At 41.4% G+C, this 19,789-nt stretch overlaps 3 protein-coding genes across 5 annotated transcripts in view; all 3 read left to right on the forward strand.

The window, feature by feature from the left end:
- Nucleotides 1–4,045, forward strand: part of pip5k1ca (phosphatidylinositol-4-phosphate 5-kinase, type I, gamma a) — a 43,093-nt gene extending 39,048 nt beyond the window's left edge. For all 3 annotated transcript variants that reach the window (XM_037974291.1, XM_017407352.3, XM_017407353.3), the window contains one exon: nucleotides 939–4,045. Coding sequence is in view for 2 of the 3 variants with exons in the window: in XM_017407352.3 (XP_017262841.1) it covers nucleotides 939–941 (3 nt within the window). In the remaining variant the exon portion in view is untranslated. The remainder of the gene's footprint in view (nucleotides 1–938) is intronic.
- An 887-nt stretch (nucleotides 4,046–4,932) lies between these two features.
- Nucleotides 4,933–10,884, forward strand: LOC108230830 (ras-related protein Rab-11B-like). The gene is made up of 5 exons (XM_017407405.3): nucleotides 4,933–5,082; nucleotides 6,138–6,333; nucleotides 6,418–6,611; nucleotides 7,835–7,915; nucleotides 8,003–10,884. The coding sequence occupies exons 1-5, from the start codon at nucleotides 5,043–5,045 to the stop codon at nucleotides 8,146–8,148; spliced, it is 657 nt and encodes a 218-aa protein (XP_017262894.1). The 5' UTR covers nucleotides 4,933–5,042; the 3' UTR covers nucleotides 8,149–10,884.
- Nucleotides 10,885–13,087: 2,203 nt separating this feature from the next.
- On the forward strand, nucleotides 13,088–19,074 carry march2 (membrane-associated ring finger (C3HC4) 2). The gene is made up of 5 exons (XM_017406868.3): nucleotides 13,088–13,284; nucleotides 15,630–15,934; nucleotides 16,067–16,262; nucleotides 16,836–17,045; nucleotides 17,126–19,074. The coding sequence occupies exons 2-5, from the start codon at nucleotides 15,753–15,755 to the stop codon at nucleotides 17,279–17,281; spliced, it is 744 nt and encodes a 247-aa protein (XP_017262357.1). The 5' UTR covers nucleotides 13,088–13,284; nucleotides 15,630–15,752; the 3' UTR covers nucleotides 17,282–19,074.
- The last annotated feature ends 715 nt before the right edge of the window (nucleotides 19,075–19,789 follow it).

The following is a 19,789-nucleotide window of genomic DNA, read 5'->3' on the forward strand; positions in this document are numbered from 1 at the left end:
TCTGTTTTCTTTCACAGGGTTTTTTTTTTACTCCTTTAAAGGTATCATTCAGCAGTAGTTTCTGCTTTCCCAACACATTTCATGATCACAGGCACTTTTTTATGCAAAACAAATTTTAGAAATGTAGCCTTCATAGCTTCTATCTGTGACATTTAAAATCAAGTGTTTTTTAAAGCAATGCCACTTTGTTGCAACAAAAGTCTTTGTGCTGTTGTTGATGAGCTCTTCTGAAAAAAAAAAAAAAAATACTGTATGCAACAAGTAAAAATTCGATTGAAAACATACATATTGCTGGTTGGTTAACACTATTCTATATACAAGAAATGTTTGCATTCTGGGATAATAATTAGACAAAATAATAAGAAAACACACACATTTAAAATCCACTGGAGTGGGTGATGGACCAAAAAAGAAGATCAAACAAAAACGATTTAAAAAAGGACCTGATTAGGTGTGACGTTTGGGGTCAATGCCCTGCTTCAGACTAGTAAACTCTGGAAACAGAGCCGCCATCTTTAAATCGCCATAACTCAATCACCTGACAAACTTTCAGAAATGCCTATATCAGTCTTTTAAATAATCTCAAAATGTAACCTGAAATGTTAGAAATGCTTTTGAAAGTATATAGAAAGAAATATATATATACTATATACTAAAAATGTGCAATACGTAATATAATGTGTCTCATAATCATCGACTTATCGATGGATGAGATGATAAAAAACACCATAAACAGTCATTTAAAGAGAACTGCATGCCCTGTTGTTTTCTTACTAAAAATCTGCCTGTGCTTGCTGTCATAGCTTTCCTGCCTCCTGTTTTAGTTTCCTGAATGCGCTTTTGATCTGCCGGTTCAGTCGTCTCCCGTCAGGTCCCGCGCCCGAAGGGTAACGAAACCCTTTTTTTTACACGAGCCTGTTCTGTGTGTGTTCCCGCAGTAAGGCCTGTTCACTGACGGAGAGGAGTGAACGTCTCAGCGGAGGAGACCCTGTCGGTACCCGAGTCCAGAACCTCGGTGGCGCCAGCTCAATCTCCGTGTGAACCAGGATTTCAAACATATACCGGGAGGAAAAAGTGACCTGAAGGGGAGGGATGTGGAGTTCCAACCGTCTCTGCCTGTTATCCACCACAAATACAATTTATTATATCAGTTTAAGAAATACATATGTGTATGTGAGACAAGTGACCTGTATGTTGTGTTTTTAAACAAACAAAGCCCTCCGACACACTTCAGACGGGTTTCCTCACTGAATCTGCAGCTGTGATGTCAGCAGAGACGCTGCTCTGATTCTCTTTTTTTTTTACTTTGATTTATTTTCATATCATCAGTGGTTTTTAACATAGAAACACAGGTCTTTACCCACAACTCATCTGCAGAGTGAATTGTTCTCTATAAAACCGTCTGTTTACATATATTAGTACCAACCAGCTCTCCTTCTCCTTGCATTTACAGGCAGATTAGCAGTTTACTCTTGCTAGGTTGTAACCTGTTACATATAAACGAGCTGCTTAATGAAAACGGCAAAATATAGGTAACTCTCATCAGTTCCAGTTACTGAGATTACAATTCTTCTTAGTAAATAAGCAGAATTTGGTGAAACATCGTGAATATGCATCGCAGAGCCAATCAAACTGGAGCTTTTTGACCCCGGAATCAGTTTAAATCAAAATCAAGAAGGTATTTTGTCCTTGTTGGCTTTAGTGCTCGCCCACTCGTGGGTTTTCAAACCTTTAAGGTGACGTTTCCACGTGAACCGGTGATTTCTCTGGTTGTAAATCTGAAGCGAACCGAGCTCGCTCTGCTCTGTGAGCACAAGCCGTGCCAGGACCAGTGCCCGCTGCATGCAGGAGGAGAGGATTTTACTTTCAAATCTGGGAACCCGACCGTGCTTTCCTTCTGGAAGCAAGAAAAAAAAACAAAAGTCTTGTTTGCCAAACCGTGTAAAAACCTGCCAGATTAGAGACGTTCAAGTTAAAACGTCCAAAAACTTTCATGGTCTGCCAAGTCGTATTTCCCAATTTAAAAAACAAACAAACTATGAAATGCAATCAGCTACACTGCTTTTAAGAAACTACAAACCCTGATCTGGAGAATTATTAGAGTCCAAACTGCTCAACTCAAAAACACACATTGTGTAATCACATGACTAAAATGTCAACTTTGGATTGCTTTTGAGGGATTTATGTAAATAAATCATCCAAGGTTTTATGTCCTCCCCAGTGCTCCGTTTACGTAGATTCACGTCGGGTTGGATTTCCTGAACCAGCAGCGTTCAGAGCAGCCCCTCGAGCATCACAGTTTCCACGTGAGCTCAGCCTTCCAGCACCGATGCTGGGTCCGAACATTCAGTGAGAAAACCTGGAGGTTCTCCAGGACACTCGTGGGAAACCATCACTGAGCTAATAACAGATCACCTGTCATCCACACAAGTCTACAAGTGAAATATGCAGCTTCAGCGGAAATAGAAAGGCATTAAATTGGCAAAATGATGGAAATGTTTCTATTCATTTGAAAATGTTTACGTTTCACTGTTATCGCGATTTTTTATTCAATCAGAGAAGCTTTTTTCATATCGGTGTGCGCCCAAAGAACTTGAATTTTTGTTCCAATCATTTTCTCGTTGCCTTTTATTTCGTAGTTTCCCACATTCTTTAAACGCCACGTTTGGCTTGTTCTCCAACTCTTTCCGACATTGTCATTATAGGATTGTTCGCAGTGTTCTCCAGTGTTACGTGAGTTTACTTTGGACAAACTTAGATTTAAAATGGGCAAAAGTGTGTGTGGGGGGAGAATATATTAACATTCTGTGTCCATGAGTCGCCCTCCTCACCGTAAGAAACCCATCGAGCGGACGGTACAAACGTTTTGTAGCTATAGTCCATCAGTTGTAGTGTTTGCAGTCGAAATATAGCTGTTTTCTGTGTATTTAAATGAACACTTTACATTGTTGGGGAAAACCCAGCAGCTTGTGGTTCGGCTGAATGTTGTTTGCACTTAATTCGGAGGACCTAAAGATGAACTAGTGATAGAGGCCAAATAAACACACACAACATTATGCAGAAGTCATATTTTTTACTCGTTAGATGACAGTTTCAGCTCACGCGCGCTGATATTTAGACATTCATTTAAGGCGTGAGTGTGTGTGTGTGTGTCGGTCACAGCATCTGTAGGGTTAGTGTTTACTGTAGTCTCTCTCTGCGGGGCTCGGCTTAGGACTTCAAGTTCAGCTTTTGGAAACTGCAGAGCAACTTCCATCTGGGTGGTTTTGGTATTTGTACGGGGCGAACACATCAGCATCGGTAAATTCGAGATCAGTTTGTTTTCATGACGTGCTGTGGCCAGATGTAATCAGTTCGCCGTTGTCGATCAGATGAAGACCATGGCAGCAATATTTTGTACAGTTTCTCGTTCATTGTTTCTTTTTTTTTGCCTTATTTGGAAAGTTTTACATGTATGTTTATGTTGTTTTGTTGGGTTTTTTTTTTCACTCGTATTTATTTTTTCTTCCTCGTAGTTTACCTGAGAATATGTACATAAATCTATAAATACATACAGTATATAAAGATATACAAATATATTTTCCATTTGAATTGGAGAATATTATTTTTATTTGGTTTTATTTTTGCTGCTGGGCAAGAGATGATTGCATGATTGCGATCCACACGATCTACCATCCTCTTCAGTGTGTCCACTGAGATGCAACTGCTGTATATTTGTGGTGTGTCGACCACAGCTGTTTCTTTGTACGATATTCCAAAACGGAAAGGTTTGTGGGTTTTACATTACATGCAAATCAATAGGGATTCTTCCAACTGTTCAGCCGTGTTGTGTTTGTGTTTTCAAATCGCTGTGTGCCCTCATCCAATAGGGAGAGTCTGTAACAGAGACATAGCATGATTTCAAAATGAATATGCATATCAGAAAAGTGTATTTATGTATATCTGTGTATATTCATCTATTTATACGTGAGGATAAATAGATGGCCGTGTGTGCGTGTGTTTGGACTCAGTCAGGATGAAAACAAAAATAAAGCAGTTCTATGAATTCTTGTCCGTGGAGATGATGTCCTGCACTCATTTCTTGTTGAAATGATCTCATTCAGTGGCTCTCCTTTACACTGGAACGGGAAAAATTGTTTAAAAGTCGATTGGATAGTTAAATCATTTAAATGACTCATTTTAGTTGTAATGTTCTTTTAAAAAAATACATTAATTTGTAAACATAGTAAAGTAATGATAAAATTTTTACATGTTTGTGCAGCACTGTGCAAAAATCTGCCATTATTTCTCTATATTTTGCTTCCAAGGAACCAGGCTTTACCCAATGGGTCAACCATTAGGAAAACCTATAAACTATACATTGGCTGAAGTTAGATATTTTATGACAATTAGGTGAATCAAGCAGTGTTTTTGTATAGAAACACTAAAAGAATGAATAAAAACCTCAGAAAAAAAACTATGTTCATCATATTTACATTTCTGTACTGATGTGAAACAAAGTTAAATATAAACTAGCAATATTGTCTACTACCAGTTAAACAGTAAATACAAGCTAAACCGAGCAATTACACATTGTTTAACATTCATTATTTAGTTTTTATTCCCTGTTGAACTTCCTGTTGTCATTTTGCCACTTTTTGACCCAGACTTCTTCACGAAATCAGTCGTTTCTGAAGCTTGGAAGTACAAAATTCAAATGGGGCACTTCCACCTAAATTAGATAAGAATCTATCAAATTTATAGTAGGTTTAACGCAGTGGAGAGTAAAGTTTTAATGACTCTACACAAAGGTTGTCAAATTTATGAGAACAAAGGGCGTAATGCCAAGTCGTCTTCCCTGCTTTGCATTGTGATTGGTCATTGTGCTCTAAGAACTCATTTGATTTGTTGATCAATCTGTCAATCAAAGAGATTTAGCTTCCTATTGGCCGAGCTGGAAGTCACATGCTTTTGGCTCTCTGAGGGCGGTGTTAGCTATCCCGGTAGACGAAGCGGGGTTGTTGATATTTGTAGGAAAAGTGTCTAAAACAAGTCTTTGGATAATGGGAACTCGAGACGACGAATACGACTACTTGTTTAAAGGTAATTTCGTCCTTAAAAGTGGCCGAATGACAGCGGCACGGGCCTTTTCGTTGCAGCCAAATGAGAGTGGAGTCTGAAGAAGTCAGAGATGCTAAAGTTAGCATCTCGACAGAAAGTGGTAGACATGATAAACACAGTTGTTGTCCACTCCGAGTAACTAATTCCCAGCGTTAATCACTGAAAGCTCAGTGTTTATGACAGTCTGTCCCCAGCGATTAAAGCTGACTTCACAAATCAGCGAGTCAAATTAAGCTAATCACAAGTAGCTGTTTGCTAACATGCGAGCTAGTTGTGAGTCTCTTTACAACATTTATAAAGTGTTTACGATTAACTAAACCCATTACTATAAGGTGAAAAGCTACTCTCTGTGCAGTGATATGTTCTTAGGTGTTAAAACCTAAAAAGAATAAAAACATTATATTCTAACACGGAGACAAGCGTTGAAAAGTATATTCAGATGAAGATTTTGCAGTATGTCGTGCAAGAGTGTTAAAGAAAACACTTCATTACTTTATATCATGCAAACGTTTCCTGTAAGTTTGCTCAGAGCTGTAAATCACTGAAGCATTAAAAGGCACCTGACTCGAGGAATGGACTGACATTTTTTTCTGTAAATCACTGAACCTGTTTCCTGTTTTTCCGGCAGAGAACTGATAGGTGGCTCTCCAGTTACAGAAAACTTGAGCCCTATGGTAAACTTTAACACGTCAAAGTAAAAGTACAAGTCATACTGGCGATGCTAAAAGCATCAGCGTAAAGGCAGCGTTTTTGCATTGTAGGTCCTGAATTTGGAGCTGTTATGATTGGGTTTATTTTCAGTTTGACACACAGAAACATTAGAGTCCAAGACAGGTTTTATGTGACTAATAGTAGCAGAAAGAATGGGCCGATCTGCCTTTAATTTGTCAAAGGGAAGCCTAAAACATGATTCAAATGAACCAGCCTGCCTCTGCAGTGTAAAAGTGGCCTGCGGCCTCCCATTTTACACCAGTTACCACCGCAGTCTGTCTGCACAGCGTGGTTATGTCCTTCATGTGTTGGTGCTTTGTTTCTAGTCGTACTGATCGGAGACTCCGGGGTGGGGAAGAGTAATCTGCTGTCCCGGTTCACGAGAAATGAGTTCAACTTGGAGAGCAAGAGCACCATCGGGGTGGAGTTTGCCACCCGCAGCATCCAGGTGGACGGGAAGACGATCAAGGCTCAGATCTGGGACACGGCTGGACAGGAGCGCTACAGAGCGATCACCTCGGCGTGAGTATTTTCCAACAAAGGCTCAGATACTGTGCTGGAGCAGAAGCGGTGGCGTGCTCATGTGTTCGACGCCCCCCCGAGCAGGTATTATCGAGGTGCAGTCGGAGCCCTCCTGGTTTACGACATCGCCAAGCACCTGACGTACGAGAACGTGGAGCGCTGGCTGAAGGAGCTGAGGGACCACGCTGACAACAACATCGTCATCATGCTGGTGGGGAACAAGAGCGACCTCCGCCACCTCAGGGCCGTGCCCACCGACGAGGCTCGAGCCTTCGCAGGTAAATTATTACACTTTTATCTCCAGTATTGTGTTGGTTTGGATGTGTTAGAGTCAGCTGGGCGCTTCAGCCATCGGATGCATCTGTCAGTGTCGTGTTGCGTTTACTGCCTCCGCTGCAGTGGTTCTTAAGCTTTTCTTGCTTTCCAGACCCCCCTCGGCTAAGCAGGGCTAAAACAGAATGAGTTGAGTTTGTTTATTTGGAGGGAGGGGGGATTAAGATTTACTTTTTTTTTATTCTCTATCATTAGTTTTCTTAATTAAAAATGTGAAGTAGTTTTGTATCCATTTTGTTTGCAGTTTCCTCTTTTCAAAATAAAATCAATCAAACAGGAACTGCACTTTCCTAGAACGATAAATAATAAAGCACTCCACCAGCCTCTGACACACTGATGCTGTTTTTGAAAAGGTCTTTTCCGCTTGTGGTGTCAGGTTGTCTTGCCTTACTAATGGAACCGGGGTGCAATGTTTCACTGTGCGCTTTTAATTTGTTATTCTTCATCCTCTCAGCCGGCGGGTCTTAAGACACGGCACACAGCTTTTCTTTAACTTCAACAGCGCCGTGTCCCTCCTCATAGTTCTCGTGCCTTGGGCTTAGATGTTGGTATTTGACTGGTGCTTCTTTCTTTTCAGACATTTCCACACCGCTGTGTGTTTGCAAACCACTTTAAACAGCGTATCGCCCGGCACACACACACACACACACCGGACGTCTCGCTCAGATTGAGCTGTGAAAGCGGCATTTGTCCACTTTGGCCATAATCGCTCTGACAGGTGGCCCCTGATTTAAGGTGACAAAATCGTTCCCTCTATTAGAGCGAGAAACCGTCTTCTCCGCTTGTCATTCGTTTATCCTGCAACACCTTTATAACTTAAAAGTAAAATACAAAAATAGTAGGGGTCACAGGCTTTTATGTCATGACCTAACGCCCCCTACAGTCTGAGGACGAATTGCTTCTAGTCTGTTTGTGTCATTATGAAGAAGTAGTATGTAGAGGGCGTGTTTCTGTATTTGTAAAAAGCAGTGAATCATGCCTTTCACAACCGGACCTTCTCCAGCGTACCCACCCCCCCACACACACACACACACACACACAGACACACACACACATATAGACAAAACAGACACAGTTGAGGAGGCAGTGTTTTTAGCCTCTGTGGACATACAGTTTGCATTCCAGTCGTTTAACTGGACATTAAATATGCTCTCTCTCTCATCCGCAGAAAAAAACACTCTGTCATTTATTGAAACCTCGGCTTTGGACTCCACCAATGTAGAAGAAGCTTTCAAGAACATTCTTACAGGTAGGAGAAGTGACGTGCAGCCTCTGATGTAAAATATCATCATACTCTGTTGACACTTTGTTATTTTTGTTTTGTTTTTTCACACAGAAATCTACCGTATTGTATCTCAGAGGCAAATATCGGACAGATCCGCACACGATGATTCACCAGGGAACAACGTTGTGGACATCAGCGTCCCCCCAACGATGGACGGGCAGAGAGGCAACAAGCTTCCCTGCTGCCAGAGCCTGTGATTCTTGCAGTGTCTCTCTTTCCCCGTCTTCACCTTTTGCTTTACTTCAACTGCCACACTCCTTTCATTACTCCCCTTTTTAGTTCAGAAATTTCTGACATCAAAATTCTCACATTTGGGTTTTTTTGTTTGTTTTTTGCCGTTTTCCCTCTTGTTCTCTGATTTCTAAACACCCTGGATGAAATATTTTTTCGGCCTCTGGGCAACCAGGTGGAAGGACTTAAAGCTTTAAAAAGGAGGGTGAAGCTGTAGGAAGTTCCAATCCCTTTTTTTAAGTCACCAGACGACGATTCCGTTGACCCGCTCCCGTTGAGGGACTGGTGAGGGATCAGCAGGCCTGCTTATCAAGCCCTTTCTGCTCGCCCCCTTTTCTCAGCTTGTGCAACAACTCAAAATGTGATTTTTTTTTTTTTTTTTTTTTTTTTTTTTTTTTTACCACAGTGAGAACTTTTCATTTCACGTGCAGCTGATCTGATGCCGTTGCTCTGGCTGTAGAAGAGGAGCGGAGCAGAAGGTATGTTTGGAGCAGCGGTGTGCAGGCTGCAGTTTCCGGTTTCTGCTTTGAGGCCTTTGCCCGTTCTAGCATGAAATTAGCATCGACCAGGCACCAGACTGGCTGTGACTGACTGACTTAAAACGGGCAAATGTGAAACCATTGCTGTTGTAGTTATATTTTATTTTGCTTGTCTGTTCTTCATAGTGCGCAAAGATACCAAAGCAAACTGTTGCAGTCTAAAAAAAAGAAAAATCTTGGCTTTTTTTTTCTATTCATGCCTGTTCCGTGCTGCTGAGTCCAGATTATTTGCAAAAGAGGTTTTATCAATTGCTGCTTCAATTTGTGAAATCAGATCATCAGCTTCTTGTTTTATTTGAGTTGACTCGGGTCAAACTTAAAGGGATAGTTTGGGTTTTTTGGAGCAGGGTTGTGTGGCGAAATTACCAGTGATCAGTATCTTACCTGCAGTTGACGCCAGTCAGTCGTCTCGAATGGGGGGAAAAACGGCAACCTCGACACTAAACGGCTCCAGTTTCGTGACAGCGAAGACGAGCCCCTCTTAAGCTGCTTCTTAAACCATGAGCCACGTCTCGCGAAGATGTGAGCTTTCTTACATGGAGTGTAGCTTAGCAGTGTTTACACGGAGCACTACGCATGAAATGTGTCGAAACGGCTCCAGTTCCAAATCCCACATCCGGCTGGTCCTGCAGACCCGATCATCTTTCTAATCCACGCTGACCTATGCTTTCATACGTCAACCGTTACTTCTCTGTCACTATTTGTGTCATCTGTCCAAGGCAGAAGAAGAACCCAAGTGTGAATAGAATAAAAAGCTTTATTCCCCCCCACCCCCAAAAAAGGCGCTGCACAGGCAGGAAGAAACTAAAGGGACTAAGAGTGACAATCCAAGGATCTGAGAACTGAACTGGGGCTATAAATGCACGGAGGGCTACTGAGACATGAGGAACAGCTGAGAGAAGTTCCATCTCGGGATCAGGTGAGCGGAGAGAAGCCAGACACGAACTGACTCAGTGTTTCCAAAATCAAACGGGAAGTAAGAAGAAGCAGAATGTAAAACATGACCTGAAAGCAGAATGGACTAAACCAGAAGCGGGGATCTTCACACCATGACACTTACCTCTCTCAGCGGCTCAGAGACGTAACGACGACGAGCCGAAACCCCTTCATTTCTTCATCCGTTCACATCCGGTTTGCAGGAAGGCGCGTCAGTCCTGGTTTGGAGTCCATAGTGGCTCTGCCTGGACCTTAACACCAGGCGCTTTCACATTAAACACTTATTTACGTAAAAGTTATTTTTTTTGTTTTCACACTGAAGTCTTAAGTCGTCTGCAGTTTGTTCCCAGCTATGTTCTCTGGGGTTCATACAAAACAGTGTAACCAAAGAAACTGACGGGAAAGGAATGTGTAAGGACCAGGCATTTCACTGCATTTTAAACAATCGTTATTTTAGAGATTTTTACTGTGCGTTACTTTTTTAAAATCGGAAAACATGTAGCGTTTGTGATAACACACCACAGTTAACTCAGTCACTGACTTTTATACAGATAATAGTAAAATGTTGAACTAATGTTGGTGTAAAGGTTTATAGAAACGGGTAACAGCTGTGGTCCTGCTCTGAGCTGAGAAACTTTGTGTTTAATCCACAGAAACCTGCTTCAGAAATCCTAAACTCTACTCCTTTTAAGGTGTTTCAAAATTTAAAATGGTGACTGCACCAATGTCCAACAATTTCAATGAACTAAGTTCCCTTATTATTTCTAACACCTCAACATTTTTATTATGAAGACACTGTTTTCTGCTGGCTCCAAGGTTGATGGTAGAAAAAAGAAAAAGCACTATGACTGTTCTTGTCTCAAACAACATTTCATGTCGTTTTCTTTTTTTGTTTTTTTCCAGTCGACTTGTTGTTAATGTCTGTGATCTGGGAACATTTCAAAAAGTTATGATTAAAAAATTGAGCCGTTTCGTTCCGGAGGTCAGATGTTTGTCAGCTGAGAGAAAGTATCTGGAAACAACAACAACAAAAAAAAAGCAAATTTTACAAGGTGGATTAAAGGCGACTTCCGGTTTTAAAGCTTTGACATATGATTTATTCAATACTTTATGTGATAGTTTACATTTCTTTGAATGATTTGCATGTGAAGTTAGCAAATGAGCTTATTGTATTATTTTTGCATTGCTCAGAAAATACTGAAATAAAACAGTGTGTTCACCACTGAACTGTATGGCAAGCTGTTATTTCTGGATACCATACACACTTTGTAATATTTCCATGCTGTGTTTCTGACTAGTTTACACATTAATAGTGTTTCTGGAGGTGTTCAGATACAACTTTAAATACAAATATTGCTGCTGTTATTGCCCTTTTGCCCCACTAAATGACAAATATATATTAGAGTATCATTTGAACTGCTTAATGTTGTCATAATGGTCAAATATCTGATTAATATTTAATCAATTATAATTGCCTTTCCATAGTGCTGTGTTGGACTAAGATGAGTGTCACACTTTTGCTCTAACACACTGCCGTATGGCATGAGTCATTTCTCCAAATACGATGATTTCAGTCTAAAGTTTTTAGTATGAAAGGCAGGGGGTGATACGCATTCCTTCAATGAATGCTAGGCTGTCAAATCCGAAGAGGGTTTTGTTTTTCTGGGAGGACTTGGAGCTCGCTCGAGGCCCTCCGCGGCCCTCGGGGTCGTGTTTTGTCCGTGCGTGGCCTAAATGCTTCCATCGTGCGGTTAATTGTGTTGACAGCTGAGCTCTTGTTCCTGATTATTTCCTCTGGCTGTGGAGAGCACATGTGGTGGCCCCACCCTGGGACATGCTGCTGTCATTTACAATCACACTGGAGCTCATCCTGGTGGTATGGCAGGGGAGTTTAGCATATAATAAGATCCTCTAAGCAGGGACATTTTAACTATCAGAATGCCATTTCTCCCCTTCAAGTGTTTTGGGTTCTCAGCCATGAATTACATTCTTTCTATCTAAAAAAAAAAAAAAAACAGGATATCTGATTTTTATTTTAGACATCTACAATGTAGCTGATACTAAGGTTTTATTTTAGATGATCAAAATTAAAAAGCCTTCCTGATGTATCCTGTATAACTGAATATCCCAAGAAACACCCAGTAACTAGTAAACCTGTCATAAGGATAACTAATATTCCTGTTTTGATTAGTTAAAGTATTTTAATCATTTGTAGTTGGAATTTTGACTAGCAACAACGTAATTACATATATTTTTAAAAAGATTTTGGATATCTATAAAACTGATGCTGTTTTACCACAAACCTAATAAAATAACATGTTTGGTTTCAATCAGATGGAGATTTATTCATTATGTCGCTCCACAGAGACATGAACGAAGAATTGTTGCTCAAGCCACTTAAAAACAAAATATCTAATTAGTTTACATATAAAATTGGTATATTATCTACATCAGTGTGATATAAATTATATAGCGTAATATAGAAATGCAGAAATGTTTTGTTTTTGACAGAAATTAGTTATTGGTATTTTCAACACCTCTCCAGAACTGCCATTAAATGTCAAAACAGGCTGAGGCCCTTATAGGTTTGAGAATTTCTATATACTTCTTATCACGAGAGGTGTGTGTATTTGTTTGTTTATAGCGTTAGCTAAATATCTCATGAACTACAAGGGTGGATTTTAATGAAACTATCAGAAAATCTTTGGATGCACGTCTACAAGTGATTAACATTTGGAGTCAACCTGATTCAAAGTGGCTAAGCAGCCTTAGAAACACAAAAATGGCTGACTCAACTGATTTTACACATACTGATCTAAAGTTTGGTATGGTAGTAGCTGAAAGTCATCCCTAATGCTAACTCTGCCCCTTGCATTATAAGATTATTTTAGTTTAAAACTGGCTAGAAAGGCAGGTGATTTGTATGCCTTCAAAGAATGACGGCCAGGTCTTTCATTTCCTGTTATTGTGGAAATCTGAAAATATAATTATTCTCACTCAGAATGTTATTTTTGTTCATATTTTAATTTCCCTTTTGACTAGTAATAATCTAATTTTGAGTCAGAGGATTGGTATTTCAGATAAATGAAAGCATAATTACGTTATGTGTTTGGGTTACTTATATGTCACACCGGCCTGCCATACCGCCTTGTCGCCACCGCAGAGTCAGGCGGCTGAGGCTGATGCGGTGTTGCCAGGTATACGATAACTATCGCATTTATGTGATCATTTTAGTTAAATGTTAGATGTTTTTTTAGAAGGCCCAAATATGAGATAGTTATGGCATTTCTGTGCACCGAAAAAAAATCGTTTTTATTCAAGCAAACACCCACTCACCATTAGATATTAGTTTTTAAAAGCGACAGTACGATAAGTCGTCTTTTCGTGTCTGGCAACCCCGAATGAGCCTTCGGGGTGTATTTAAAACCACGGGAAAGCGGAAACCTGGCCTGTGTTGTCAGTGGAGCTGCTAGTTAGCACGGAGCAGCAGCAGTAGCTGAAAAGGAAACAGAAAAGAAAACAAAAACAACTTCGCTTTTTGTCCCGTGTCGTTGCTCCCACGTTACAGTAAAACATGAAGTGAGCAGGAAGAGAGAGGCAGAGAGGCTCTGCTCCAGGAAACTGAAGGTAAGTTAGCTTCATTTCCTCCTTCACACGGTTTGTTAGCACTTTATTGACAGCTAACAGCACAGACTATTGACTGGAACATTAATGCAAAGTGCTGACATGTTTATCAGGAACCAACTATTAACAGGAACTCAAAGGTGTTCATTTTTACCGCGAGTAACACAGAGACACGGCTGATTTATACACTTAAAAAGAAAAATACTACAGAGTATTGTAACGGTGCTGTTTCACAATATTGTGATCCAGACAATAGACTGGATCAAACATCTGTCTGCAGCTGTAACACTGGCTGCTGTGAGCTACATGGAAAACAAGAACACAGACTTTTTTACAGAAGTCAGTGTGTGATGATGCATTTGCAATGTTTCCACCTTTAAAAAAAACAACAACAACAAAAAAGCAAAATATGAGGTTTAATCCTCTTGTTTACTGTCAGAGCTGGAGAACAATAAGTGATTAGATCTTTGTTTATCTGGGTCAAGGATTGTGACTCTCTGCATCGTGGGAATAACAACATCAGGTTGTCATTTAGTGAAACTGGAATATCTGATCACATCTCAGCTTGGAGGAAAATTTAAAAAAATACATAACCTCAAGCTTTACCCCAGTCTTTAAAGTCCTGTTTTTAAATAAATCAGGCTTCATCAAACTAATAACACACAATGTTTGATACTTTGATTCTTATTTTAACACATTTTATTCAGCTGACCGTCTTTTCGATGCAACGCTTATTTACATATTCAATATAACTTAAAGTCTTTAATTATTTACTAGAAATGTGTTAATTATTCAAAGTCAAACTGAGCAGTTATCCTAAAGACTGATGCTTTTTTTTTCTTGTTTTATGTTGTCTCTGATTTTTATTTTATATTCATTTTTCAATTTTGTAACAATTTTTGTCATCTTGACCAGAAAGGCGTTAACATCAAGGTACCTTCTGGTTAATTAAAGATTAAATAAAATAAAAAGATGAAATGTTTTAATCCTTTCAGCGGATGTGAACTCTGTAACAGCAGCGGAAAATAGACCTAAAGGAGGACCTCAGCATTAATATTTAGAAGTAACACACACACACTTTTTCCAATAAACACACTGTTTTTCCTATGTATTTACTAGTCAGCAAACACACATTTTTCTCGAGTATTTTCATTTGTGATGAAGTTACTACACAAAAAACAATTTTTAGACTTGAGACAATCGTGTCTCTTGTGAGTCAGCTGTGCCGCCTCCTCCTCCTCCTCCTCCTCCTCCTCCTCTGATGAAGACTTATCTGAGGGGGGACAGCTGTTTATCAGTTTCGTTCATTCACCGCAGCTGACATCACTCGTGGACCGACAGCAGCTTCCGAGGAACTGACCCCTCCTCCAAAAGATCAGCTTACTAGTAAACGACTGAATATATATATTTATCAGTAACTTCATTTGTGCTGAGATGGCAGGAAATGACGAAGACAGACAGACCATCCTGTGGTAATTTTGTGAAACTAGCGTGAGTACAAATGACAGACGACTTGTGTAATATGCCACTCTTTTAAAGAGGAACGCTGAAAAGGACCAAAGCAAGAATTAAACAATATTAGATTAAGTGTGTCAAAAATCTTACATATAGGCGCCATTAATTATGTCTGAATAACACTCTGTTTAGTTAATTTGCTTCTAAATTTTCTGTTTTAGATCTTCCAGTCATTTTCTTCTTTTTTTTTAACCTTTCTGTATTTCCTCTCCCTTTGCTCCATACGTTTTCTTTTTTTTTTTTTTTACCTTTTTAGGCTCGTTTAGGCAGCTGATGTTAAAAAAAAACTCCCCATCAGAAAGCAGAGTGGGCTGTGTTGGACTGAATATTTACCCCGTTTACGTCACGCTCTTCTGAAAACAACCCTCCTTTTTTAATGACAAACCATCGTTCCTTAAAGGAATGCATATCGCCCGCCGCCTTGGACGTCAAAGTTTCAACCAGAGACCTCGTCTGATCAGTTGGGACAGGGATGACTGAGCTTCCTGTAGAAATGACTGCGTTTCAGTCATTTATGTAGTCAGTTATGTGTGGCGGCCATCTTGTGTCTGGCTGACTCGGTTGCAGATGTGCGTTCATTGAGGACTTTTTTTTTTTTTTTTTTGGGATTGATTTAAATGAGCTAAACAAAAATGTGACGCCAAACAGAAACGCATAAATGCACGCAAAGGTTAACGACTGAGCTGTGAAATCTGTCATTTCTTGGTACAACAGAGTTTGTTTTTATTTCTCTGCTGTCAGAAAGCCCCACACCTGAAACCGTCTCTTCCTCACCTGCAGTAGATTTACTCTCTAATCTGAATGAATTCTCGCCCGCGTCTGTTTCTCTGCAGAGGCGTCCCCCATCCCCGTAATCTTTGCTCTCGCCGCTCCCTCCCGCCATCCGTCACCCCACCCCCAGGTTTCGACGCCCTCGTCTCCGTCTGCCCGGTCCCGCGCCTGGACTCTTTGTTGCCATGACGACAGGCGGGTGCTGCCACCTGCCCGGCTCTCTGTGCGACTGTGCCGGCGGCGCGGGCCCGTGGAAGGTTGTGGACGAGGCAGGTGGGGACGGGCGCCAGGCGCTGTACGTCACGCAGGTCACAGCCATCGATGGACGGCTGCTGTCCTCTGTCCTCAAACCCATGAGCATGCAAAGGTTAGACTTCTTACATCATGCCACTGTTGTCCAGGTTACATCGCTTGTTCAGACTAGATGTTTGTTTTTTTTAGTTTCAGATGACTTTCTGTTTGAGAATGTTTTGAAACCATTTCGTTTTTTGTGTGTCAGTGATGGTCCCATCTGTCGTATCTGCCATGAGGGAGGCAGCAGCGAGGGTCTGTTGTCCCCGTGCGACTGCACAGGCACGCTGGGCACGGTGCACAAGAGCTGCCTGGAGAAGTGGCTGTCATCTTCTAACACCAGCTACTGTGAGCTTTGTCACACCGAGTTCAGCATCGAGCGGCGGCCGCGGCCTCTTACCGAGGTAAACGGAGCTCGGCGCCCTCGCCGTCGGCTGCTTCAGTCAGTCCCCTCGGCCGTCTGGGCTGCTGTGTGAAGCAAATGTTTATTCATCTGCACAAAGTCTGTTGTTGTTGCTTTTTATTCCTGGTTCATCGTTCACACTGTTGTTTCCCTGCTTTTTATTATTATGTACCCATTTTTATTTATTTTTTTCTTGCAATCCAACTGCTCCTTTGTGCCAAACTTCATCAATCAGAGCGTTCAGATCGTTCAGAACATGGGTGCTCTGACTTCTGCTTTTTCAAACTTTTATACTTTTCAAAATATTTAATTTTATTGACAAATATTTTAACCACAGAAATGAGATCTTCTCATTTTCATCATAACATTTAGCTTGTAGCTAGCCTTTGGCTACTTTTAGGATTCGTTACAGTTTTGCTACTTTTAGCCTTTAACTAACTTTTTTGCTGCTGTTAGTTGGTGTTTTGCTTTGTTTAGCCTCTAAAAAACAAAGCAGATGTGAGCACTCAGCTTTCACGCTGCATTTGACAGAAAATGTCGTTTCTGTAATTTTCTTTTCTTCGTCTCTCCTCAGTGGCTGCAGGACCCCGGCCCTGGCAACAAGAAGAGGACGCTGTTTTGCGACATGGTGTGCTTCCTCTTCATCACTCCTCTGGCGGCGATCTCCGGCTGGCTGTGCCTGCGGGGCGCTCAGGACCACCTCCACCTGGGGAGCTGGCTGCAGGCCGTGGGCCTCATCGCCCTCACCATCGCCCTGTTCACCATCTACGTCCTCTGGACTCTGGTACACAGGCGCCAGCGCACGCACGGAGCGTTACGGCGGCTTCGAAATGTTGACGTTAAACACCTGGTTTCTGCCCGCAGGTATCTTTCCGCTACCACTGTCAGCTCTACTCCGAGTGGAGGAGGACGAATCAGAAAGTGCGTCTCCTCATCCCTGAAGCGAAGGAGTCCAACTCTTCCCAGCATTCCTTGCTCTTTAACAAACTGAAGAAGGCAGCCAGCGAGAGCATCGTATGAGCCCAGCGTGTGAGGTCATGCCTGCTGCCGACACTTCAAAGAAAGCACTCGGTTTTCTTTTTCCTTGCATATTTTTCCCCACTTTGCCTCGCCAGTCGGTCCCGCAGGTGCTGACATGTCTCGCTGTGTGATATTAGATTATGGGATGGGCTGAGGTATCAAGGCACGGCTGAGTTTAACACGTCCTTTCACCGCAGTGAGAGGGAGCACGCGTCAATCTGCACGGACCTACACGTGAGGAGCTTTTTCAGACATACATGCGCTCTCGGCTGGCTCGGTTGACGTTTGATTAACGTTTCACAAATCTCAACATGCAGTCCGAGAAGCGCCCCTAGGTTCGGCTAAGTTCAGTTTTCCCACCAGTCTTTGCATTTCATACCGTAACGAGTGGCGGTGCAACACCAGTGAAATGAGAGATTGTGCAATAAGGTGCTGCGGACACCGAGATTTACACAATACAGGAAGAGGCCTCTGCAATCATGCACAACTGTAAGCAGCACTGGTAATCTTTTTTTTTTTTCTTGGATTTGTGTTTTTGAATCCACAAAGAGCCTCGTTCAGGTTCTTGTATTATCAGCACTTAACGAGCAGGAGTTCGCTTTTTAGCAGAACGTTTTGCTTGTTGGCCCCGAGCACCGAGCCGAAGCGGGCTTTCTGAGCATTTCATTACTTTAGTGTTGAATTTTCGACCTATGCGTCGTATTGTATTCTATTTTTTATTTTATTTTTTTTTCACAATCGCACCAATCAGGGATTCAGACGTGTTTCTGCATTGTTTCAAAACTGACATATTTGAAGCATATCTTTGTGCGTGCGTGTGTGCTTGTGTAACTCTTACCACCAGTGTTCATTTCCTCACCACGCGGCTGGTATCCAGATTACTGGGACAGTTACCGGCCTGATTTAGGTGGTGAGACGAGCTCGAAGGCTGTAACAGTTCCTGTTATAATATGCTCTAAACCCCACAGGCTTTAAGCAGCCAGTGTCAGTTGTCTTTGTTTTATCTTCTTTATGCTATTTTTGTTTTTTTTATTACTAACAATCACATTTCAACTCTGGTTTGTAAAGATTTTATAGCAAACCATTTTTATATTTGCAAACTAGATGAATTCCATTACAGACTCCTTGTAAATATTTATGATGTTTAAAAAAAAAAAAAAAAAAAGGCCAAAGCTTTGGGTTTTATGCTCCGCTGTGGTGTTAATATCTGTATAAGTATTTCCTTTAGCATAGACAGTGGCGTGCGGCGGTGCAGAGGTTTCTGCTGTTTGGATTTATTATTTTTTTCTTTCCCGCAGGGTTTTGTTGATGTGAAATGTTGTTGCGGGGGCTTCTGTTTGGTTTGAGTCGAGGCGTTCGGTTGTATTTTTCTTCCTCCTGTCGGACACTGTGGGATCGCCGTCACCATGGTCTGGTTTCCTGTTCGCACTTTGGTACAGTCGGCTTCTCCTGGGGCTCCCCCACGGCCGCCGTGTGTTTAACGTCGTAAATAAGGCTTTACACCAGTGAGTGTTAGGACACAAGCTGAGATGCAAAAGAAAAACCCAAATATTTCTTCATTTTCTACACATCAAGGTACTTTTCTCAGTATGCTGTAGTCCCTTTTGACCTAAACAGTTTCAGCCTATAAAGGGATTGTAATTTGCTATTTTTCTTTGTTACATACACCATTGAACATGTAGATGTGTTTTATAAGACTTGTCATCTTTTTGGTTTTTAATGCAAACGGAGGATTGTTGAAAAGCAGCATTTGTTACTTCTTTACAAGTAATAAAAAAAGTGAAAAAACTGTTTGTATAACAGCCTAAATGGGATTTGATTTTAATCCTTTTTTCCAATTATTCAGTTTCAGGTGTTCTCATCTTGCTGCTGTCTGGTCAGGTATTCATTTCTCTTAACAAGATTTAGCTGAAATTAGTCCCTCCATCCACCCACTTCTCCACTCTGGGTCACGGGGAGCTGGTGCCTGTCTCCAGCCGTCACTGTGCGGGAGGCGGGGGACACCCTGGACAGGTCCCAAGTCCATCGCAGGGCCACATAGAGACAAAAGAGACAAACAACCGTTCACCCTCTCACTCACACTTGGAGACAATTTTAGAGTCATCAATGAACCTAACATGCATGTTTTTTGGTCTGTGGGAGGAAACCGGAGTACCTGGAGTAAACACACGTGTGCACAGGGAGAACATGCAAACTCCACTCAGGAAGGCCTCAGGTCAAGAAGCGGTCCTGCAACCTTCTTGTTGTGAGGCGACAGCTCTAACCTCTACGCCGCTGTGCCACCTTGAAATTACTTAATTCATGTTTTTTTTTAAAAAAAGCTCATCTGGCATCTATGAGCTGAAGTGTGCAAATTACTCAAAGAAAACAATGACGCAGATCACCTCCAACTTGCCCTCAACCATGGCGTCTTTGCTGCCGCAGGTTGACTGAAGTATGGCAGGCTGTTTTAGTATATAATCAAATGACATTCCTCTTTCTAATTACTGTCTTAGATAACGATAATAG

Source organism: Kryptolebias marmoratus, linkage group LG24, assembly GCF_001649575.2.
Source record: "Kryptolebias marmoratus isolate JLee-2015 linkage group LG24, ASM164957v2, whole genome shotgun sequence".
Lineage (NCBI taxonomy): Eukaryota > Metazoa > Chordata > Actinopteri > Cyprinodontiformes > Rivulidae > Kryptolebias > Kryptolebias marmoratus.

Coding starts and splice junctions, on each gene's coding strand:
- LOC108230830 (XM_017407405.3), top strand. CDS start 5,043: ATGGGAACTCGAGACGACGAATACGACTACTTGTTTAAAG. Junction 6,334..6,417: donor TACAGAGCGATCACCTCGGC/GTGAGTATTTTC, acceptor CCCCCCGAGCAG/GTATTATCGAGGTGCAGTCG. Junction 6,612..7,834: donor CGAGGCTCGAGCCTTCGCAG/GTAAATTATTAC, acceptor TCTCATCCGCAG/AAAAAAACACTCTGTCATTT.
- march2 (XM_017406868.3), top strand. CDS start 15,753: ATGACGACAGGCGGGTGCTGCCACCTGCCCGGCTCTCTGTGCGACTGT. Junction 15,935..16,066: donor AAACCCATGAGCATGCAAAG/GTTAGACTTCTT, acceptor TTTGTGTGTCAG/TGATGGTCCCATCTGTCGTA. Junction 17,046..17,125: donor TCTACGTCCTCTGGACTCTG/GTACACAGGCGC, acceptor TTCTGCCCGCAG/GTATCTTTCCGCTACCACTG.